General features: G+C 37.6%; 1 protein-coding gene across 1 annotated transcript in view; it reads right to left on the bottom strand.

The window, feature by feature from the left end:
• LOC131669460 (uncharacterized) overlaps positions 1-24,049 on the bottom strand; it is a 78,499-nt gene that overhangs the window by 9,830 nt on the left and 44,620 nt on the right. Inside the window, exons 49-103 of the mRNA XM_058944335.1 lie at positions 23,674-23,976; positions 23,264-23,596; positions 22,868-23,173; positions 22,481-22,783; positions 22,086-22,409; positions 21,698-22,003; positions 21,319-21,621; positions 20,899-21,231; positions 20,515-20,829; positions 20,126-20,428; positions 19,717-20,046; positions 19,332-19,634; positions 18,932-19,240; positions 18,539-18,856; positions 18,129-18,458; positions 17,745-18,053; positions 17,314-17,649; positions 16,928-17,233; positions 16,527-16,842; positions 16,150-16,460; positions 15,761-16,075; positions 15,364-15,678; positions 14,965-15,279; positions 14,441-14,740; positions 14,062-14,362; positions 13,571-13,883; positions 13,064-13,388; positions 12,219-12,524; positions 11,802-12,128; positions 11,403-11,711; positions 11,040-11,333; positions 10,496-10,819; positions 10,099-10,419; positions 9,709-10,020; positions 9,297-9,620; positions 8,579-9,184; positions 8,175-8,495; positions 7,777-8,100; positions 7,391-7,699; positions 6,982-7,308; positions 6,595-6,897; positions 6,215-6,520; positions 5,809-6,129; positions 5,411-5,728; positions 5,032-5,343; positions 4,634-4,954; positions 4,039-4,341; positions 3,647-3,952; positions 3,246-3,575; positions 2,853-3,176; positions 2,464-2,772; positions 2,067-2,381; positions 1,633-1,980; positions 1,204-1,506; positions 680-1,012 (exon numbers count right to left, since the gene is read on the bottom strand). Of these exons, the coding sequence (XP_058800318.1) occupies positions 680-1,012; positions 1,204-1,506; positions 1,633-1,980; positions 2,067-2,381; positions 2,464-2,772; positions 2,853-3,176; positions 3,246-3,575; positions 3,647-3,952; positions 4,039-4,341; positions 4,634-4,954; positions 5,032-5,343; positions 5,411-5,728; positions 5,809-6,129; positions 6,215-6,520; positions 6,595-6,897; positions 6,982-7,308; positions 7,391-7,699; positions 7,777-8,100; positions 8,175-8,495; positions 8,579-9,184; positions 9,297-9,620; positions 9,709-10,020; positions 10,099-10,419; positions 10,496-10,819; positions 11,040-11,333; positions 11,403-11,711; positions 11,802-12,128; positions 12,219-12,524; positions 13,064-13,388; positions 13,571-13,883; positions 14,062-14,362; positions 14,441-14,740; positions 14,965-15,279; positions 15,364-15,678; positions 15,761-16,075; positions 16,150-16,460; positions 16,527-16,842; positions 16,928-17,233; positions 17,314-17,649; positions 17,745-18,053; positions 18,129-18,458; positions 18,539-18,856; positions 18,932-19,240; positions 19,332-19,634; positions 19,717-20,046; positions 20,126-20,428; positions 20,515-20,829; positions 20,899-21,231; positions 21,319-21,621; positions 21,698-22,003; positions 22,086-22,409; positions 22,481-22,783; positions 22,868-23,173; positions 23,264-23,596; positions 23,674-23,976 (17,637 nt within the window). The remainder of the gene's footprint in view (positions 1-679; positions 1,013-1,203; positions 1,507-1,632; positions 1,981-2,066; positions 2,382-2,463; positions 2,773-2,852; positions 3,177-3,245; positions 3,576-3,646; positions 3,953-4,038; positions 4,342-4,633; positions 4,955-5,031; positions 5,344-5,410; positions 5,729-5,808; positions 6,130-6,214; positions 6,521-6,594; positions 6,898-6,981; positions 7,309-7,390; positions 7,700-7,776; positions 8,101-8,174; positions 8,496-8,578; positions 9,185-9,296; positions 9,621-9,708; positions 10,021-10,098; positions 10,420-10,495; positions 10,820-11,039; positions 11,334-11,402; positions 11,712-11,801; positions 12,129-12,218; positions 12,525-13,063; positions 13,389-13,570; positions 13,884-14,061; positions 14,363-14,440; positions 14,741-14,964; positions 15,280-15,363; positions 15,679-15,760; positions 16,076-16,149; positions 16,461-16,526; positions 16,843-16,927; positions 17,234-17,313; positions 17,650-17,744; positions 18,054-18,128; positions 18,459-18,538; positions 18,857-18,931; positions 19,241-19,331; positions 19,635-19,716; positions 20,047-20,125; positions 20,429-20,514; positions 20,830-20,898; positions 21,232-21,318; positions 21,622-21,697; positions 22,004-22,085; positions 22,410-22,480; positions 22,784-22,867; positions 23,174-23,263; positions 23,597-23,673; positions 23,977-24,049) is intronic.

The following is a 24,049-nucleotide window of genomic DNA, read 5'->3' as shown; positions in this document are numbered from 1 at the left end:
TAAAGTGCTCTCATAGAAAAATATTTTAATTAACTACAGTGTATAAATTGTTTACACGTATCGTGTTTATAAAAGAACTTCTTCCAAACGAAAATCCGGCCAAAAAAGAAGTTAAAAATTAACAATCGATTCACTAGCTTATTAAACAATTGAACGATTGTCTAGATGTTCTTCTTTTCGGCTACGCTTAATTGAAATACCACTCTGAAATGTCAAAGAGCGATTTTTCCATTGCGTGAAATTGCGGAGAAGCAATTGAAAACTATAAAATACACAGGCAGAATAAATAAAAGCATCAATTACAAAAAAAATGCATACAAAAAACATACATATATAAGAAATATAAGCTAAAATAAAAAATAATATAATATAAGTATAACACAAAAATAGGCATGCAGATCAATTAAGCTAAATAACTGAAACACAGAAATGAGAGACACATATTTTGGAAACAGAAATTGTAAGATAAAAAAACATGCAAAGTATGTACAAAGAGAATAAAGAGAGGCAGAAAAACATATAAAATACAAAACTCTGAAACAATAAAAACAAATGATTCATTTCTGGTTTAAACATATAACAATATTCGCTGAAAAAGCCTTACAAAATAAACTTATAAATAATAACGTCACGATGAAAATTCACGAATGAATTGGGTGCGATGAAAAAAAATTCTTACTGGTAACGCAGGCAACAAATGGATTGCCCACTAATCCAGGAAGACACTCGCAGTTAGCTCTATGAGCAATGGCTTTACATATGGCAGATGTGCCACATGGTCCATTGGTACATGGGTCAACACACTTCTGTCGGAGGCAGGCGCGATCGTAAGGGCAATCACTGTTGACGTAACACTCGGGTCTGCAGTCTTGATTGCCAGTGCCAAAGTAGTTGGGCAGACACGAGCACAGGGCTTTTGTGCCGTTGAGTGATGATTGGCAGCGACTGTTGGCACCGCACGGCGATGGGTGGCAAGGGTCTGCGGGTCGGGGGTTGGGTTCCGGTTCTGGTTCTAAAGGGATAGCAATCATTCTAATTTCTCACACAACCAACCTTTATTTGTTTAATTTTTCTCGCGGTAAAGGTTGATGATCAATCCTTACAGCACTATCGCCAAATCAATATTGCATAGAGCGACATGATCTAAGATTAAAAATGTTACCAACGCAAGGGGAAAGAACTCGTATCGTTCCATTTACTTACTGTTGCAATAGGTGAAGGGATTGCCGGTGTATTCGGCTGGGCAAATGCAAATTGGGTTATGATTCCTAACGTAGCATCGGGCGTTTGGTGCGCAAGAGCCAGGACAAGGATCTCGACAATGTTGATTGATACAAGCTAAAGATTGTTCGCAGTCAGAACTGACGAGGCACTCAGGCCTACAGTAAGGTGGTTCACCTAAGTAACCTTGCTGGCATGTGCACATAGCTTGATCACCATACTCGCGACACACAGAGTGTGGACCGCAAGGTGACAGTGCGCATGCTTTAGCATTTGGAGGTTTTTCTGTGAAGATAGGACCGTGTTTGGTAATGAGTAAGTTAAGCTGACATCCTTTATGCGGAATCTTACATTTTGGCATAAATATTCAAACGTAAAATCATTACGGAATGAAGGAAAATAATCATTAACGTAAGATTTCACACAAAAATTTGGATTGTATCATAAACTTACTGGTTATCCGGTTACATTGACTAAAGGGATTGCCCTCATAATTATCAAGGCAATTACACATGGCAATATGATTGATAACATTGCACACAGCGTTCTGACCACAAATACCAGGACAAGGGTCAGTGCATTTGTAATTAATACAAGCTTTGTTTGCAGAACAATCGGAATTTTGTACACATTCGGGTCTACAACTTGCGTAAGGATCACCGAAGTAGTCTGAGAGGCATGTGCATATGCCATTATTGCACTGAGCATTAGATCCACAGGGTGATGGGTTGCAAGGATCTTGGGTCGCTGGTGGTAAGGCTAAAAAATATGATGAAGATTTTAATTAAAGAGTCGTTACAATTTTGTTAGCTAGTTTTCTTCATGCTCGGCAATAAAAATCTTACTTAGTGGTTTCGAATAACAATTTGTGAATGGATCGCCCGTGTAACCCTCCCGACACGTACAGATAGCATTGTGATTTAAGGCACGGCAATCGGCATTGTAACCACAAGAGCCTGGACAAGGATCCCTACACTTTTCTCTAATACAAGCTTGATCGCTGTTACATTCGGAGTTAATTCGACACTCTGGGCGACAATTGGGTGGTGAACCAATGTATCCTTGAGTACAAGAACACGAAGGATATCCACCGAGATCTTGACAAACCGCAAATGGACCACACGGAGATGGTACACATGGATTTACTGGTTCTGGAGTTTCTAAAATATTTATGAAAAATTTAGTAAGCTTTTCACAAAAGTGAGAAGTAATAAGAGCAAACGTGGTATATTATAAACATACGGATCAATCTGAAACACTTTACAAACGGATCTCCAGTTTCCTCCGGTAAACACGAGCAAACTGGATTGTGACTAATAGTTTGACAGCGAGCGCTTAAACCGCAAACACCTAAGCATGGATCCTGACATTTCTGATTGATACATGCACGATCTATTGGGCATTCAGAGTTTGTGACACACTCGGGTCGACAACCGTTTGGACCTTCGACATTCGGTGACAAGCAAAAACAGTTTGCTTTTCCGTTGGAAGTACGGCATACACTGTTCGGGCCACAAGGGGAAGGAATACATGGATTTACTTCTGTAGCTGCTGTGATGATAAGATATCGTTAGGTTACATCGTGTAGCTGAGAAAAACAAGGTTAAAATTTGAAAGATATTGAAGCTTACGCTTGACTGGGATGAAAATACAGTGCGAGTACGGACTTCCTGTATAACCTGGTAAACAGGAACACATTGGCCGATGATTGACTACCTGACAGATCGCATTATCAGCACAACTACCGGGGCAAGGATCACGACACTTTAATCTATTACAAGCTAAGTTGAGAGGACAATCTGTATCAACTAAACACTCGGGTTTGCAACCATCGTAAGGGTTTCCGTAATAATCGGTATAACAAGAACATGTAGCTATTTCCTCTACAACACGACACACCGCATTGGAGCCACAGGTGGATGGTGTGCATATCGATATGCTTGGTCTTGTTGGTGGTTGGATTACTAAAAGAAAACATTGATCAGAGCGAATAGCGCGCATGGGATAAAGATGCTAGTTATCATCGGGACGCTCACCAGGTTTTAAAACACACTGAATAAATGGATCTCCTTGGTATCCCGTGCGGCATGCGCAATTGGCATTATGACTAAGTACCGAGCACTCGGCATTTGTGCCGCATGAGCCTGGGCACGGATCTGTACACTTATAATTAATACAAGCTAATTGACTAGGACATTCACTGTTACTAATACACTCGGGTCTACAGTTGGGCGGTGAACCAATGTATTCCGGCTTGCACGAACACGAAGCCAGATTGTTCACCACTTTACATTGAGATCTTGGACCGCAAGGTGATGGTTCACAGGGTTTCTCTTGCGAGGGAGGTAATAACGCTAAAATAAAATAAAGATGTCGTTAGATATAGAAAAACCATTAATACAATCGTTTGGATAGAGAAGCTTACGAGTTGGTATGCAGTTTATAAATGGATCACCGGTATATTGGGGCCGGCAACTACATATTGGAGAATGATTAACAACTGTACATAAGGCTTCGAAACCGCAAGATCCTGGACAAGGGTCCATACATCTAAAACTCTGGCAAGCGCGGTTCTTCGGACAATCGCTATTTACAACGCACTCTGGCCTGCACGATGGAGGAGTGCCCGAGTAACCAGATAAGCAAGTGCATACGGCTTGATTATTGAACTGTCGACAATCACTGTTAGGGCCGCATGGTGATGGATTGCAAGCATCCACGCGTTCGGGTACTAAAAAAATTATTATCACGCTTCATTTAAATGGACATTCTTCAGTGTTAAGGAGTTAGTCATCACTGGGAAATGAAACACTCAACTATATCGAAGATTGACGCATAGAGCAAATGCGTTTCCAGTCATATCTGCGGGACAGCTACACATTGGCAAGTGATTGACGACTGTGCAATCTGCGTTTGGGGCGCATGCATTTACGCAGGGATTCATACACTTGTTACGAATACAAGCTTTGTCGCGCGAACATTCAGAATTTTGAACGCATTCGGGTCGACATCCGCTGTATGCGTCTCCAAAGTATTCTGGTAAGCATGTACAGATTCCTTCTCTACATTGGGCATTTGAACCGCAGAGAGAGAATGTACACTGTTCCTGGGGAACGATTGCTGGAAATACAATTAATGAGAGATTTATATTCACAGTAAAAATGAGAATTATTATTATAATATTAGATTTTATTGCATTCCTGAAAATGTAAAATACTCATTAAACTAACTAAAAATGCAATTCAAGAAAAATACAAAATATTATATTTATTATTTTGATATTCATATCACAGTGAATAAAATTATTGTACAACATATACATAAATCTCAGTCTAGTAATAATTTATTCATCATATATTTATTATTAATCATAATAAAAATCCTTTGACTAGATTCTTCCCATGTTACTTACGTGATTCTATTGGTTTAGGATAGCAATTACTAAACGGATCTCCTGTAAAACCTTCAAGGCAAACACAATTTGGTACATGGTTCAATACACTGCAACGTGCATTAGAACCGCATGAGCCTGGGCACGGATCTCTACATTTTTCTCGGATACAAGCTTTGTCACTTGTACAATCTTGATGAATCGAACATTCTGGTCGGCAATAAGGTGGGGTGCCAATATAATTATTTATGCAAGTACATACTGCATTATCTCCGATTACTCTACACAATGAATTTTGACCGCATGGTGATGGATTACACGGGTCTTTTATTTCTGCTTCAACTATAATTAAAAATACATTTAGCATATCTCTAGCGCTGTACAAATGTCAGAAATTATGATTTGATGACAATGCCTACCAGGTTCTTGTAAAATACATTTGCGGAATGGATCTCCTGTCATTTCGATTGGACACATACATATTGGACTGTGATTGATAATTTTGCATAGAGCTCGCACACCACATGCGCCTTCGCACGGATTTTTACATTTTTGATTAATACAAGCTAATTCTGCACGACATTCCGAATTCAATACACATTCAGGTCTACAATTTGGTGGACTTCCTGTAAATTCCGGTTTGCATGTGCAGATTGCTTGGTCATTGTTCTCGCGACATATAGAATTAGGTCCGCAGGGTGATGGTGTGCATGGGTTGACTGATGCCGGCACTGAAAAAAAAAAAAGAATAAAAAATATTTCGTTAATTACTACTAATTTTTCATTTGATAAACGTACATTCTGGTTCTGTTTGTAATGTACATTGTGCATATGGATTGCCGAAGAAACCTTGTATGCACACGCACATAGGCAAATGATTGACTACTTGACAAACGGCGTTTAAGCCACATCTTCCTGGACATGGATCTTGACATCTAGTATTAATACAAGCTCGATTGGCAGGGCAATCAGAATTAACTATACATTCTGGCCGGCAACCGTCATAAGGATTGCCTACATAATTGCTCATACAAGAGCAGGAACCTGCTTCATTTTGTGTACGGCAAATGGCATTCACTCCGCATGGAGATGGTTCACATGGTTCTGGTTTGTACACTGTTAAATCATGATTTCAGTTAGAAAAATATCATTTGAATTGATTTTATACAATACATATGCTATATGATAATGCTCACATGGTTGTTGGCTACATTCTACAAATGGATCGCCGACAAAATCTTGCACGCAATTACATTGTGCTATATGATTGACTATGCGACATTCAGCATTTTTACCGCAAGAGCCAAGACAAGGATTTACACATTTCTGGTTGATACAACTTAGTTGCGTGCTACATTCATCGTTATTTACACATTCAGGTCTACAAGATGGTGGTAATCCCTGAAATCCAGGGTTACATGAGCACGATGGCGAATCGTTTATTACTTGACATTGTGAGTTTGGACCACATGGTGATGGTATGCATGGATTAATTGTTAAACTAGGAGACTCTGGCGCTGAAATTAATCGTTAAAAATTTAGTTTTATTATCCATGAATCAGTTGAAAATAGTCTTTATAATTATAAAAATAATTAACTTACGTATTGGCATGCATTGAGTGAACGGATCTCCTGTGAGAATTGATGGGCAACTACATATAGGATTATGATTTATAACTTGGCAGTGTGCGTAAAGGCCACAAGTGCCTGGACATGGATCTGTACACTTTTGATTAACACAAGCTTGATTCTGAAGACAATCGGAGCTTGTCAAACACTCAGGTCGGCATGTCGGTGGACTGCCAATAAAACCTACAGCGCACGTGCAAACTGCCTGATAGTTTATTTCTTGGCATCTACTGTTTGGTCCACAAGGAGATGGTGTACACGGTCTCGTCGGACCTGGAGCTAAAAATGATATAACATGTTTATTTACCAAAGCAATATTCTCTTTATTTAGGCAATATTGCAAAAATACTTACGGTTATATGCAACGCATGTTGTAAATGCATTTCCAGTTGTACCCGATGGACAACTACACATTGGCGCATGTTTGATAACCGTACATTCAGCGTTATAAGCACAAATTCCAAGACATGGATCTTGACATTTTCTTTGAATGCAAGCTTTATCATACGGGCAATCATCGCTTACGACACATTCGGGTCGGCAGCCGATATAAGGATCTCCTGAATATTCTGGCATACAAACGCAAATGCCATCTTTACATTGTGTATTAGATCCACATGGTGATGGATTACAACGATCAACTATTGCTGGCTGGACTGTAAAAACATTAAGATAAACAGGTATGTAATCTTACTAATGACTATCAATTTTTTTCGTAGAATCTATTTTTTACAACTAACGTTCTGGTGGTCTTGGAAGACAATTTTCGAATGGATCACCAACGTAACCCTCGGGGCAAGTACACATTGGCACATGGTTAACTACTAAACATTTAGCACTGATACCACAGGAACCTGGACATGGATCTCTACATTTCTCGTTTATGCAAGCTAGATTTGCTGAGCATTCTGAATTTATAGTGCATTCTGGCCTGCAGTTAGGAGGCGTTCCCACATAATTGTTATTACAAGTGCAAGCTGGTGTACCACTAATATCTTGGCATATAGAGAATGGACCACATGGTGAAGGAACACATGGGTTTGTAGGTCGTTTTACCGATGGAGGGGCTGAAAATATTATTGTTTATTTTAAAATTTTACAAAAAAATCATAACTTATCGCTAATAAAATATATCATCTCTTTACATACCAAGTGTTTGATAACATCTCGTGAATGGATTTCCAGTAAATCCATCATTACAACTACAAATTGGACTATGATTGATAACTTGACACTTAGCAGCAAGACCGCATGAATTTGAACATGGGTCTACGCATTTATTATTGACGCAAGCCATATTAGTTGCACATTCTGAGCTGATTGTGCATTCAGGTCGACAGAATGGTGGACTTCCCAGGAATTTTTGTAAACAGGTGCATACGGCTTGTCCATTAGACTCGCGACATTGGCTGTTTGGACCACAAGGAGATGGAACACATGGCTGTACAGGTGGTTCAGCTGTTGGAGTATGTTTATAAATTAACTTGTAACAACTTATTTTAAATGTATTTCATAGTTATTAGTATATAACGTACGTTCTCTATGAGGTAAACAATAACTAAATGGATTTCCAGTGAAGCCAATATTGCAAGTACACTGAGCCACGTGATTTATTACATGACATATAGCATTCTGACTACATATTCCAGGACATGGATTCTGACATTTTGAACGAATACATGCTTTGTCAGCTGGACAATCTGAGTTGATAACACACTCTGGTCTACATCCATCGTATGGATTGCCTATGTAATCTTGCACGCATGTGCAAGCTCCTACTCCATTCTGTGTACGACAAACTGCGTTCGTACCACAAGGCGATGGTAGACAAGGAGTAACGAGGTTTGGCATCATTACATCTATGAAATAATAAAAATGAGACAATTTCACTAAATAATACAAAATTGTACGAAAACAGAAAAAATGGTATTACCTTGAATAGGTGCGCATCCAGTGAATGGATCTCCATAATAACCAGTGAAACAAGAACACATTGGTGTGTGACTAACCACGCGGCATTCGGCAAAAGTACCACATGAACCTGGGCAGGGATCACGACATTTTGCATTTATACAAGCTAAATGAGTTGGGCACTCGCTGTTGCTGACGCATTCTGGTCGACAGTTTGGTGGAGTGCCTTTCATTTCTGGCAAGCACGAGCATGAAGGTGCACCATTCATTACTTGACATTGTGAATTAGGACCGCAAGGTGAAGGTATGCAAGGATCAACAGTTGTTGATTTTGGCGGTTCAGCTGTTAAAATTAAAAATTATTGTAATTTATTGTACTTAAAAAAATATTTTATTTACATAGCTGTTTCCTTTTCTAACACATACCCATTGGTCTGCATAAAGCAAATGGATCACCAGTCAAACCATCTTGACAACTGCAAATCGGATTATGATTGTTCACAGTACAACGTGCATTTATGCCGCAAGTTCCTTGACATGGATCTATACATTTTTGATTATTGCATGCCTTCGTTAATGGACAGTCTGAGCTCAATATACATTCAGGTCTACAGTTCGGTGGTAAGCCTAAGTAGCCAAAAACACATGAGCAAACAGCTTGACCATTTACATTGCGACATTGGCTGTTCGAACCACATGGTGATGGATTGCATGGATTTTCAGCTATTGAAGAAGGTTTCGGATAGCAAGCAACGAATGCATTACCAATCATGCCATTAAAACACGTACAAATTGGAATATGATTTACAACTGCGCATTCTGCATTTTGTCCACAAATATCAGTACATGGATTAGTACATTTTTTATTAATACAAGCTTGAGTTCTTAGACAATCTGTATTTAAAACGCATTCTGGTCGACAACCAATATATGGGTCACCATGGTAATCAGGTAAGCAAGAGCATCCATCACTTGTGCATTGTGTATTCGATCCACAATTTAAGCATAAATCATTTGGTTTATCATGTATCACTGTAAAAGAAAAATAAGAAATTCATCAGTAATAATTACACGTCTGATGTTATAATTGTATATTGATGTCAAACTTTTTGTTAGATGTCAAATAATACTTTATTTCAATTACCTGAGTCAATCGGTTTCGGATTGCATCCCGAAAACGGATCGCCAGTATATGTTTCAAGACACGAGCATACAGGTACATGATTGTAAATTTTACATTGTGCATGATATCCACACAAACCGGGACATGGATCTTGGCATTTATTGTTGATACAATTTTGATCACTAGGACAATCGGAATTGACAGAACATTCTGGTCTACAGTAAGGTGGTGATCCTATGAAAGTAGGTGAACAAGCACATGATGCTTGATCATTAATAGTTTGACACACTGAATTTGGCCCACAAGGTGAAGGAAAGCATGGATTTGTTTTAATTAGTTCTATTTCTGAAAATGAGAAGTATTTTAAAAAAGATTTTAAGTTATCTTTGAAATAAATATTTTATAATTTTTATTAATTCATCTAAAGACTCACTCGGTAATTCGTAACATACACTGAATGGATCTCCAGTGTAACCAGTTATGCATGAGCAAATAGGACTACGGTAAATAATCTCGCATTTTGTATTTAATCCACATACACCTATACAAGGATCGACACATTTTCTATTCACGCATGCCTTCTTTGGTAGACATTCCGAGCTGACAGTACATTCTGGTCGACAATTTGGTGGTGTTCCAATATATTCGGACAAGCATGTACAAACAGCTTTTCCATTATTTACACGACATTGACTATATGGACCACATGGGTTTGGATTACATGGATCGTCTAGTTCTACAGGTTCTATAGAAGATAATAGTTTTTATTGAAAAACGGTTGATTCAAAAAATACGTAATTATGTTAGTGACAAAATTTATTACCATGCATAATACTACAGTAAGTGAATGCATTTCCAGTGTAACCAGCAAAACATATACAAATGGGAATGTGATTGATAACTTGACAGTCTGCATTTGTTCCACATGTACCAGGGCAAGGATTTTGGCATTTCTGTCTGATACAAGAAGCTAAGTTCGAAGAACAATCCGTATTTACAACACATTCTGGACGACAACCTTCGTAAGGATTACCAAAGTAATTGGGCTTGCAAGTACAAGCTCCTGCATTATTTTGTACTCTACAATCTGCATTTGAACCGCATGGACTAGGTTGACATGGACTTGTAGTAACTGAAGGTTGCGCTGCAAAGATACACATGGTTGCAGCACTATTTGAGAAAAATCGATGTTGAAAATTATGACGTAATCTTATACTTACGAATTATTATAGGGTTACACTGAACAAATGGATCACCACTATACGATGCAATACAAGTACACATTGGGACATGACTAACTACTGTACAATCTGTGTTGCTACCACAAGCATTTATACAAGGATTCCTACACCTTTGGTTGATACAAGCTAATTGACTAGCGCACTCGCTGTTACTGATACATTCAGGTCGACAGTTTGGTGGAATTCCAATGAATTCGGCTCGACAAGCACAAGATGGCGAGTTATTAACAATATTGCAATCGGCATTCGGACCACAAGGTGATGGTTGACAAGGATTTGTGGAAATTACTGGTGTGTCTGTGCCTGAAAATATTATGTTCAAATATTATATATTTAACGAAAGTTGAATCTAGATTTTTGTTATAGTAGTAACAATGATTTACACCCTAACTATAGCTTTTAAAAATACTAATTTTTACTCCTAAATGAAAAATAATTGTAAAAAGTTGATATTATCGAATCTGTAAGATTATGTAAAATCATTTTTTGTATTATTCAAATATATCCTTACTTATCTGAATACAATTGACAAATGGATTTCCGGTATACTGTAGTGGACAGTTACAGATTGGGTTGTGATTTATAGTTCTACATAGAGCGCCAATTCCGCAGGCACCAACACACGGATCTATACATTTTTGATTGTTACACGCTTGATTTTGAAGACAATCAGAACTAATGACACATTCGGGTCTACAAGTTGGAGGACTACCAAGGTAACCTCTGATACACGAGCACACAGCTTGGCCATTGATAGCTCGACATTCACTGTTAGGACCGCAAGGTGATGGATTGCACAGGTTTGTTGGAATTACAGCTAAAATAAGGATATGATTTATTATATCTCATTTTATGTATTCACATTTCTTAAAAAGGTTATAATTACGTGGTATAGATGTGCACTGAGTAAATGCGTTGCCGGTTAATCCAGCTGGGCAACTGCACATTGGAACGTGATTAATGACCGTGCAAATGGCATTTGAGGCGCAAGCTCCTGAACACGGATTTTGACACTTTCTTTGCAAACAAGCGCGATCACGCGGACAATCGGGGTTCTGAACACACTCAGGACGGCAACCAGTATAGGGATCTCCTTTTTGGAATTCTGGCGGACAAGTGCATTGACCGTCTCTACACAATGCGTTTACACCGCAAGGTGATGGGTTACATTTGTCAGTAAGAACAGGATCAGCTACTAGAAATTACGTGCATTATTGACATCAGTTCATAAAATCTTTATTAAAACATGTTTGATTTAAAATTAACAACACGAATATCTGCTTACTTGGTGGTTGAATGTTACACTGAGTGAATGGATCACCAGTGTATCCCTGAGGGCAGGTGCATATTGGCACGTGATTATGCACACTACATAAAGCGAAAGCTCCACAAGATCCCGGACAAGGATCAACACATTTATGATTGATACATGCTTTATCACTGGTACATTCTGAGTGTATGGAACACTCGGGTCTGCAATTTGGTGGTTGACCAATGTAATTATCAAGGCATGAGCAAATTGATGCTCCGTTTACGTCACGACACTGAGCGTAATTACCGCAAGGCGATGGAACACATGGGTTTACGTAAATTGGTTTTATAATTTGAGGTGCTGGAAAGTTTGTAAGTAGTGCATCGATTAAAAATATTCGCCAGTGTAATGTAAATTTTGAATAAAAAGAGCAAGGTGAAGTATTCTTACGTAGTATAGGTATACATTGTGTAAATGGATTGCCAGTGTATCCTGAGACACAAGTACAGATAGGGCTATGATTTACAACTTTGCAATCAGCACTAATGCCACAAGGGTTCGGGCATGGGTTCACGCACTTGTGATTTTTACACGCTAACTCGGGTGGGCACTCGGCACTACTTATACATTCGGGTCTACATCCAGGTGGGCTACCAATGTATGTAGGCAGACACGAGCATACGGCTTGACCGTTTACTTCCTGACATTGACTATTTGGTCCGCAGGGTGATGGAGAACAAACATTCTCCTTTACAGCTGATGAACGAAATATTTCAGTTTTTATATAAAATCTAATGGATCTTCCCGTAAAGCTCTTGCAAGAATAATCATTGTTCAGGGTTACGATGCAATGAAGGTTTACTATGTCCTCGTAGCAAACTGTTTTTGTTAAGAAGTCGTTATATAAAGCAGCATAGTGGGTGATGTGAATTATTGTTTACAACTTTAAATAATGATTTTTTCAAATATTTATGTTAGTGACGCAACTCAAATTTGTAATTCTTTAAATTTTCAAATTAGTTTATCTTTTTCGAATGGTAAGTGCATTTTAGTTTGCTATACTTTGGCGTGATGATAGTAGTACGTGAATTCTATACTTCTAGATGGCATGGGTGGTAAAGGGCTCGATAAATTAAAATTGTTCATAAAAATGAAAGATTTTAAGGCTATAAAATGAATTAGGGTGAGCTGAGTGAGATTTTTATCGTCTGTTAATTGCGGGGTAATGATTACTGCTGAGAAAAATAAAAGCAAGGCCACAACATTACACTTAATAGACGTTTTGGTAAACTTACGGGGTATGGCCATAAAATTACAGAAACTGAATGGATTTCCAGTGTATCCTAGGCGACATTTACACGAGGGCAAGTGATTAACGACAGTGCAATCGGCATTTTGGCCACATGCGCCGGGGCAAGGGTCTTTGCACTTTTTCTGTACACAGCTCAGGTAGGAAGAGCAGTCAGAGTCATGGACGCACTCGGGTACACAGCCTTCATATGGGTTTCCAAAGTAGTCGGGTATACATGTACACGATCCAACCCCATTTTGCTCTCTACAATTGGCGTTAGAGCCGCATGGTGAGGGGATACATGGGTTTATTTTTTCTGGAATCGCAGGGTTAACTAAAACATTTAAAAATCACAGATTAAGGTACAAGCATATTGTAGTTTTGAGATTTAATGAATGGATTATTTTCATTATTATTTATAGGGAAAAGCATCTCAATTTAATAATATTAAACCTAATATAATAACAATAAATTTTTACGCAGTCAATCAAATATGAATCTTACATTGTATCGGAATACATTGCGTGAATGGATCACCGATGTAGGAACTTGCGCATGTACAAACAGCCGTATGGCTGACGACATTGCATACGGCATTAGCTCCACAAGTATTCACGCAAGGATCGGCGCATTTCTGATTCATACATGCTTGTCTAATTGGACACTCAGAATTGCTAACACACTCGGATCTGCAATTCGGTGGTGTTCCAATGAAACCGCTTTCGCATGTGCAAGAAGGCGAATCATTTATGGCCTGACAAGTTGAGTAAGGACCGCACGGGGAGGGTTGACATGGATTTACTGGTGGCCCTATTAATGGTTCTGTATGTGCAATTTTTCAGTTAGTGGTTTTTCTTTCCGAAAATATTCAGAGATAGATACTTTACTGAGACGACAAATCAACTAAAAATACTTTTAGGAAAATAAATACATTTCAATTGATTTTTCGCTAAAACAGAAAGTAGTATCTCTGCTTGTAGTTTTAATTTCATCTTACGATATGGTAGACAGCTGATGAAAGGATTGCCCGAATGCTTTTCGGGACATGTGCATATAGGTTTATGATTATGAACTTGACAAATTGCTTGTTGACCACAAACACCTAAACAAGGATCTATACATTTTTGATTAATGCAAGCACGATCTTTCGCGCAATCGTAGTTCAAGGTACATTCTGGCCTACAGGACGGTGGACTTCCTAAAAATCCAGGAATGCACGAGCAAACAGCATTGCCATTTATTTCACGGCATATGCTGTTTGGACCACAAGGCGATGGAATACATGGTCTTCGATCTAGCATTGCTAGTTACAGAAAAAAATGTGTTTTAGACAAATATTATAAGGGGATAGATATTATGAGAATGAATTTCTTTAATGTACCTGGTACTGCTCGACATGAAATAAATGCATTACCAGTTTTACCCACTGGACAATAGCACGTTGGAGTATGCTGTGAGACATAACATTCAGCATCTTGTCCACACGTGTTAACGCATGGATTTTGACATTTATTTTGAATACATGCTCTATTATTAGGACATTCTGTATTTATAATACATTCTGGTCGGCAACCGATAATAGGATCTCCAAAATATTCTGGTTGACATTTACAAATTTCATTTATGCAGTTAGCGTTGGGGCCACAATTGCATTGTATTATATCACTAAGTTGTGCTTGAGCTATATAAATCAATGAACACAATTACGAAAATGCACTTGATAGCTATGTTTGAAAAATAAACATTTGCTCAATAAAATAATAATAAATTGACCTAGATTTTGAGAAACATATAATTACACCTTTCCCAGCAAAAGAATCACAATCATTCATTATTTTATTGAACTAATTTTCTTTCGACATTGCACTTAGGGACAATGTTTGAACAATTGAATAATTAGCTTACGTGGTTTATATTGACAACTTGTGAATGGATCTCCTACATAACCTTCCATACAGGTACATATTGCTGTATGTTGATAAACTGTGCAAACAGCATTAGAACCACAGAGACCAGGGCACGGATTTTGACATTGTTCATTTGTGCACACTTTATCACTTGAGCAATCTGAATTGATTGTACATTCAGGACGACAGTTTGGTGGCATGCCCAGATAATTTGGAGCACAAGAGCAGGATGACAACCCATTTACATTTTGACATAGTGAATTAAATCCACAAGGAGATGGAATGCAAGGATTTGATGGTGGTTGTGGAGGTGCTACAATAATAAAGATTTATTGTACAATTAGTTGAAAAAATCACGATTCATTCAAAAACAAAAAAGTATTATGAATTGACTCACATTCTAAGAAATAACAACGCGAGAATGGATCTCCAGTGAGTCCTAACTTGCAAGTGCAGTGTGGACTGTGATTCAAAACTCGACAGATCGCTTGTTCACCGCATTGATTAATACAAGGATCAGTACACTTTTGATTGATACAAGCAAGAGTCGGTGCACAATCAGAATTCGTCAAACAGTCTGGTCTACATGCTGGTGGTGAACCCGAAAATTCTGAGAGACAAGAACATACACCTAGACCATTTATCTCACGACACTGAGAATACGGGCCGCATTGTGTGGTACTGCATGGACTAAGAATTGATGGGGCAGGAGCTATAGGAAATAATTAATTTTTTTAGTAAAAGAATATTGAACTTAGTAAACATTATAAAATTTCCTAGCTTACATAGTGGACGGATTTGCTGACAATATTTAAGTGAATTTCCAGTATAACCATCAATACAAATGCAAACCGGTGAATGATTTTGTACGTAACATTCGGTATTCTGACCGCAAGCTCCGAAACATGGGTTTGTACATCTTTGACCAATACACGCTAAGTTTGCAGGGCAATCAGTATCTAATATGCATTCAGGACGACATCCTTCATATGGATTGCCAAAATAATTTGGTAGACACGTACATGATCCTGCATTTTGTTGAATTTTACAAACGGCATTTGTACCACATGGCGAAGGCAAGCATGGATTTACGGAGTATGGTTCTTGACCTGTTTTTGATAATGTAATTATAGTAACGTAATAAAAAAAATAAAAGACTTTGTTTATCAGAAAATTTTCTTACTAATTTGCACTGAGCAATAGTGGAATGGATCTCCTATATATCCTACTGGACAAACGCAATTAGGTGTGTGACTGATAACATGACATCGTGCATTAGGTGCACAAGAATTAGGACATGGGTCTTGACATTTTTTATTTATACATGCCAAATAATTTGGACATTCAGAGTTGCTAGTACATTCTGGTCGACAATTGGGAGGAGTTCCCAGGAAATTCGGTAAACATGAGCAAGATGGCGAATCGTTGCTAACTTGACACTGAGAATTTAAACCACAAGGTGATGGTACACAAGGATTTACCGGTGGTAACGGTGTAAATGCTTAGAAATGAAATATTGATTAGAGTTTTGATTATGTTTGTTTTGAATGAAATGTATATTGATGCTTACGAATCGGAAAACATGCTATGAATGGATTTCCAGACATGCCTTGAGGACAGCTGCATATTGGGTTGTGACTTATAACTTTACAAAGAGCCCGATTTCCACACACACCTAGGCAAGGATTAACACACTTCTGATTGTTACAAGCTTGATCCTGAAGACATTCCGAGCTAACGATGCATTCTGGTCTACAAGATGGAGGAGAGCCAAGATATCCAACAACGCAAGTGCAGACTGCTTGTTTGTTAACTTCGCGACACAAACTATTGGGTCCACATGGTGACGGATTGCATGGGTCATTGTAGACTTCAACTAATAAATTTAAAGAATTTAAAGTAAACGTGGTCTATCATTTTACTAAAAGAAATTTAAAAAACTCAAATAATAGATAGCGTACTGTTTTGAATGGGAGTGCAGAATGTAAATGCATTACCAGTCATACCAGGAGGGCAAGTGCAAATTGGAATATGGTTGTACACATTACAAATTGCATTTTGACCACAAGTATTTTGACATGGATTAACACATTTCTGTCTGAGACATGCCTTATTGAAATCACAATCACTATTTATTACACATTCTGGTCTGCAACTTTGATATGGATCACCTTGATATTCGGGTAAACATGAACAATTGCCATTATTGCATACAGCATTCAAACCACATTGCATTTCGGAACAAAGGTCATCAGTTAATATTTGTGCTAAAATTTGAACGTAAAGAGATAAATATTGAATGGTATATTAAAGAAAAATGAAAATTGAATTCTTGATATATTCTTACGTTTCTCAGACTTGATACTACAAAGTTTGAAAGGATTTCCGGTATAACCATCCGGACACAAACATATCGGAATATGATTAATTACATTACATATAGCCGATATACCACAAGAACCTGGACACGGATCATGGCACTTTTGCCTAATACAGGCTAAATTAGCAGAGCATTCGGAGTTGATAGTACATTCTGGTTTGCAATTTGGTGGAGAGCCAATAAATGTATCTTTACACGCGCAAGATGGTATTCCGCCTAAATCACGACAGTCCGCATTCAGACCGCAAGGCGAAGAGATGCATGGATTTTGTAAAATTACCGGTTCTGTATGTGATGGAGTAGCTAGAAGGTATATAATTATTATATATATATAATTATTCATATTTATAAAGAATCGTATGATCAGATAAAAGTAAACTAGAATTTCAGCAACTTACGGGGACTTTGGAAACAAATACTGAACGGATCACCGGTGTAACCTGGTATACATGTACAATGAGGAGAATGATTAATGACTCTACAATTGGAATTCTGACCACAGACAGCTGGACATGGGTTAACGCATTTTTGATTGATACATGCTTTTGTTGATGAGCATTCTGAACTACTAACACATTCAGGTCTACAGGCTGGTGGACTGCCCGTGTATTCAGGTAAACATGAGCATACTGCTATATTATTAATTTCTCTACACTGACTGTTTGGTCCACAATACGTTGTAGAACATGGGTTGATTGGGTTATTGGCTAAAACTTTTAATAGATTCCGTTACATTATGCTTTAAGATTGTTTGATAAATACTATTTTACAAAATAGCCTACCAATCGGTTCTAAAATTTGACATAATTGATAAGGGTCGCCACTGTAACCAGCATAACAAGAACAAATGGCTACATGATTGATACATTGACACTGTGCATTCGACCCACAAGTACCAGGACACGGATCCTTGCATTTCGAATTAATACAAGCGAGATTCGCTGGGCAATCGCTACTAACGATGCACTCTGGTCTGCAACCTGTATAAGGATTACCAGTGTAATCAGAATTACATATACAGGCACCAGCGCCATTCTGTTCAATGCATTTAGCATTTGCTCCACAAGGATTTAACTGACAAGGATGTTGTTCGGATATAGCAGGAATATCGACTACAAAATTTAAGAATACAATTTTGAGAAGCTAGTAAAAAAATATTTCAACATACTTATTGAAAAATAAAATAAATTACTTGGTTTAATATAACATTCAACAAATGGATCACCAGTATATTGACTAGGACAATAACACATTGACACATGACTAACAGTTCGACATTTTGCATTTATACCACAATAATCTGAACATGGATCTCTGCATTTTTTATTAATGCAAGCTTGATGACCTGAGCATTCACTATTGCTTACGCATTCGGGTCTACAATTTGGTGGCGAACCTATAAATTCGGATAAGCAACTACACGATGGAGATTCGTTATTTACTTGGCATAATGCATTCGGACCACACGGTGATGGTTGACAAGGATTAATTGGTTCAGGTAGTGTGTCCGCTGTAAGAAAGTTTTATATTATTTCAGTTTTTAGAATGAATGGATTCGACTTAATAGGAAATAAAGATATCTTACGTATAGGTATGCATTGTGAGAATGGATTTCCAGTGAATTGTGATAAACAATGACATATAGGATTATGGTTTACTACTTTGCATATGGCATCAATACCACATACTCCAATGCATGGATCGACACACTTTTGATTCACACAAGCTTGGTTTAAAGAGCATTCTGAACTAGTTGTACATTCTGGATGACACAACGGTGGACTACCAAGATAACCTTGAATGCAAGAACATACTGCTTGACTATTGATCGGTCGGCAAATACTATTTGGTCCGCAAGGAGATTTAGTGCAAGGAGATAAATTTATCTCTTGATCTATAACCATTCAAATCAGTTCATAAATCATTCAAAAAAATGCAAACGATGTCATTTAGAAAAAAGAAAATGTATGATAGAGATGTAATACCTCTTTGAGGAGTGCATTGTACAAATGCATTTCCTTCAAAACCTGTTGGACAACTGCATATAGGAACGTGATTTACAACCGTACAGAGTGCATTGAAAGCACATGGTTCTGGACAAGGGTTCTGACATTTGTTTCGAACACAAGTTTTATCACGAGGACAGTCTGTGTTGAGTACACATTCTGGTCGGCAACCAATATAAGGATCGCCATAAAATTCGGACATACATGTGCAAATACCATTGTTGCAAAGTGCGTTTGATCCGCAGAGATTAGTACTACATAAATCAACTTCGGTAGGTTCAACTATAAACAATATCAAAATAAAATAAAAGATACATAAAAGAAATTAGGTTCTTAATTAAACGATTTAAAATAAAAATTATACATTGCGTCGGTACAATGCGGCATTGTTCGAAAGGATTTCCAGAATAACCTTCACGGCAGGTGCAAATTGGCACATGATTGTGTACTATACAAGTAGCATCAAAACCACACGATCCTTGACAAGGGTCTTTACATCTTTCTTGCATACAGGCTTTATTAGGAAGGCAATCTGAGTTGATGGTACATTCTGGTCGACAATTTGGTGGACTTCCGATATAATTTGGTGAGCAAGTGCACGCTGCAGTTTCACCAATTTGTTGGCAAATGGCATTAGCACCGCATGGCGATGGCACACAAGGATTTTGAAGTGGCTGAGATGATACAATTGATGCTATAATAAGCAAATAATAAGTTTGAAACTGTTGACAAACGGATAATGTTAGAAAATAACAGTCACGTACTGATATCACGAATACACCTTGTGAATGGATTTCCGGTATAACCGCTATCGCAAAAGCAAATTGGATTGTGATTGATAGATTTGCAATTTGCATTAGTACCACAAACATCAACGCAAGCATCAGTACATTTCTGTTTAATACAAGCTTGATGCGAAGGACATTCTGAATTAACAACACATTCTGGTCGGCAATTTGGTGGAGAACCAACAAATGTTGGTCGACAGGAACAGACTGAAACACCGTTATTGACCCGACACTCACTGTTTGGTCCGCAAGGAGATGGGTTACACAGATCAGTGGGCTCAGGCGTGGCTGCATAGGTAAAATAAGTTGTTGGAATAAGTTTTAAGCAAAAAGATTCATTGTTGATTTTTATGTAAATTATAGAAATAGCTTACTAAATTGTGTCAATATACAAAGAGAATAAGGATTGCCTGTGTATCCTTCACCACAAGTGCAACGAGGCACGTGATTAACAACTTGGCACAATGCGTTCTGTCCACAAGTTCCAGGACAAGGATCTCTACATTTGTTTTGTAAGCAAGCTAAACTATGTGTACATTCAGAATCCATTATGCATTCTGGTCTACAGCCTTCATAAGGATTTCCTATATATTCTGGGAGACAACTGCATGACCCTGCATTTCCTTGGACTTTGCAAATTGCGTTAGATCCGCAAGGATTTGGAGAGCATGGCTTATTAACTTCAATGGCTAAAAGGGAAATTCTATTTTTAGAAAAAGTTGAAGTCGATAAAAGTAATAAAAAATTCAACAAAAAATGTAGTTTACTCGGATTAGGAAAACATTGAATGAATGGATCTCCAGTAAAACCTGCTCTACACAAACACATTGCCAAATGATTTGCTACGTGGCAATCAGAATTGGCACCGCAGGAACCTGTACAAGGATTTTTACATTTCTGTCTAATGCATGCTAAATTTTGAGCACATTCGTTGTTATTTAAACATTCTGGACGGCAATTAGGTGGGCTGCCTTCAAATCCAGGCAAACAAACACATGCTGGAGATTGATTTACCACTTCACATTGTGCATACTGTCCACAAGGTGAGGGATTGCAAGGGTTTATTGGTTTTTCTGTTATTATCTGGTCTACTAAAAATGGAAATGAAACAAGATAAGTAAAATCGAATACTCTTTGTAGCAGCGAAGTGAAGAAAATATTTTTATGGTAACACTTACACTGAGGTGTACAAGCAATGAAAGGATTACCGACAAATCCTTGTTTGCATGTGCAAATAGGATTATGATTTTTAACCAAACATTGTGTATTCAAACCGCATACACCTGAACATGGATCTTTACATTTTTGATTGATGCAGGCTAAATGTTGTGGACAATCGGAACTAACTACACACTCAGGTCGACAAGTTGGAGGACTTCCAACATAGCCTTCAATACACTTACACATGGCTAATCCATTAACTTCTCTACAATGACTGTTTTGTCCACAAGGAGTTGGAGAACATGGCTTTAAATTTACAACTAAAAAAACGGAATAAGTCAAGTGAATTAATATAATAATCATAGTTGCGTAATTAAATAATTTTCAAATCTATACCTTCATAAGGATTGCAAGAAATAAAAGCGTTACCGCTTGTTCCTGCCGGACAAGTACAAATAGGTATATGATTTGTTGTTAAGCATTGTGCATTCTGTCCACAAATGCCTATACATGGGTCAACGCATTTGTTTCGAATACACGCTTTATTAAATGGACATTCTCCATTTACAACGCATTCTGGTCTACAACCGATTGACGGATTTCCCGAATACCCTGGTTGACATGTACATTCTCCATCATGGCAATTTGTATTAGGACCACATGGCGATGGGTTGCATAAGTTAATTATTTCTGCATCCATTACTAAAATATTTTAAAAGTAAACGTTAATTTTGAAATATACTTAGTGTAATGAATGCTATTTTGAAAATTATATAGAATATACTTGGAGCATTAATATGACATAAATTGAATGGATCGCCCGTGTATCCCTCGGGACAAGTGCATACAGGAGTATGTTGAAAAACTGTACATAATGCTTCAAATCCACATGAACCCGGACAAGGATCGGTACATCTGTTCCTAATGCAAGCTTTATTCTTTGGACAATCAGTATTAACAGTACATTCTGGGCGACAATTTGGAGGAATCCCGAAATAATTTTGTTGACAAGTGCAAACAGCATTATCGTTAACAACGTGACATTCAGAATATAGTCCACATGGTGATGGCACGCATGGTTGGATATTTGTAATAGGATATTTATTTTCTGGAATATAAATTAAAGTTATTTGAGTTTAAGTTCTACAAGTTTGGAGTAAAGTCTTTATTAACACTAACCATTCGGTAAACAAACTGTGAATGGATCGCCAGAGTATCCTTCGAGACAGGAACATATTGGACTATGATTAATAACTTTACAGCTGGCATTTCTACCACAAATTTTGATACAAGGATTTATGCATTTCAAATTAACACAAGATTTGTCTAACGAACACTCTGAATTTATTGTACATTCTGGACGGCAACCAGGGGGTATACCGAAGTATTGCGGTTTACAAGAGCATACTGCTTGACCGTTGTTCACTCGGCATTCACTATTAGGACCACACGGATTGAAACTACAGGGATTTTTTACTTCCTCTATAGAAGCTACAATATAAAATTTTTTATTTTTTAACGTTTTGATAATTTTATTTAAAATACAATAACAAGATATAATATTACCATGAATTATTCGACAGTAAGTGAATGGATCTCCAGTATAAGACTGAAGACAGGTACAAAGAGGTAAGTGGTTTACTACTTGACAGGTTGCATATTGTCCACAAGTTCCAGGACACGGGTCTCTACATTTATTTTTAATACAAGCTTGATTTCCTGGACAATCAGAGCTTATAACACACTCTGGACGACATCCTTCGTAAGGATTTCCAGTGTAACCGTCAATACATGTGCATGATCCTATATTATTCTGTTTACGACAAAGAGCATTGTTACCGCAAGGAGAGGGTACGCAAGGATCAGTTATTTCTATTGGTAGGTAACTAGAAGCTGAAGAAAAATGATAAATTGTTAAATTCGAATGCAAATTATAAAATAATTTATAACTGTCTAATTTACGAATGATCTTACTAGGTTTTATAGTGCATTGTAAAAATGGATCTCCTATATATCCGGTAGAACATATACACATTGGTGTATGACTCACAACGTGGCATTCAGCATTAAGACCACAAGAGTTTTCACATGGATTTTTGCATTTCATATTGATGCATGCTAAATTATTTGAACATTCATTATTACTTATACATTCTGGACGACAATTTGGTGGTGACCCAACGTATTCTGGCAAACATATACAAGAAGGCAAATTATTTATCTCTTTACATTGTGAATACGGTCCACAAGGTGATGGTATACAAGGATTAGTTGACTCTGCAATTACTGGAGAAACTAGAAAAATAATTAGAATTTCGTCAAGGAACTTCGAAAAACATTTCTAGATGAGAGTTTGAGGATATTTTTCTTACATTTTTCGCACAAACTAAATGGATTTCCAGTATATTGATCCATACATGCACAGATTGGATTGTGATTGTGTACCTTACACTGAGCATTAAGACCACAAACACCGATGCAAGGATCTACACACTTTTGGTTACTGCATGCGCGATCAAGAGAACACTCTAAACTCTGAGTACATTCAGGTCTACACGATGGAGGGCTACCCAAATAGTTAGGTAAACAACTACAGACGGCTTGTTGATTATTTTCGCGACAAATACTGTTTGGTCCACAAGGGGATGGACTGCAAGGATTTCGAATTGTTTCTTCTATATTAAGATGAATAAAATATAATTTTATTATGCGTTTTACGATATAATTAAATAGACAAAGTGAAATGCA

The sequence above is a fragment of the Phymastichus coffea genome, unplaced genomic scaffold (assembly GCF_024137745.1).
Source record: "Phymastichus coffea isolate CEN01 unplaced genomic scaffold, Cenicafe_Pcof_1.1 PCOF00093, whole genome shotgun sequence".
In the NCBI taxonomy this organism is placed as follows: Eukaryota; Metazoa; Arthropoda; class Insecta; order Hymenoptera; family Eulophidae; genus Phymastichus; species Phymastichus coffea.
This window is presented reverse-complemented; position numbering and strand designations above follow the sequence as displayed.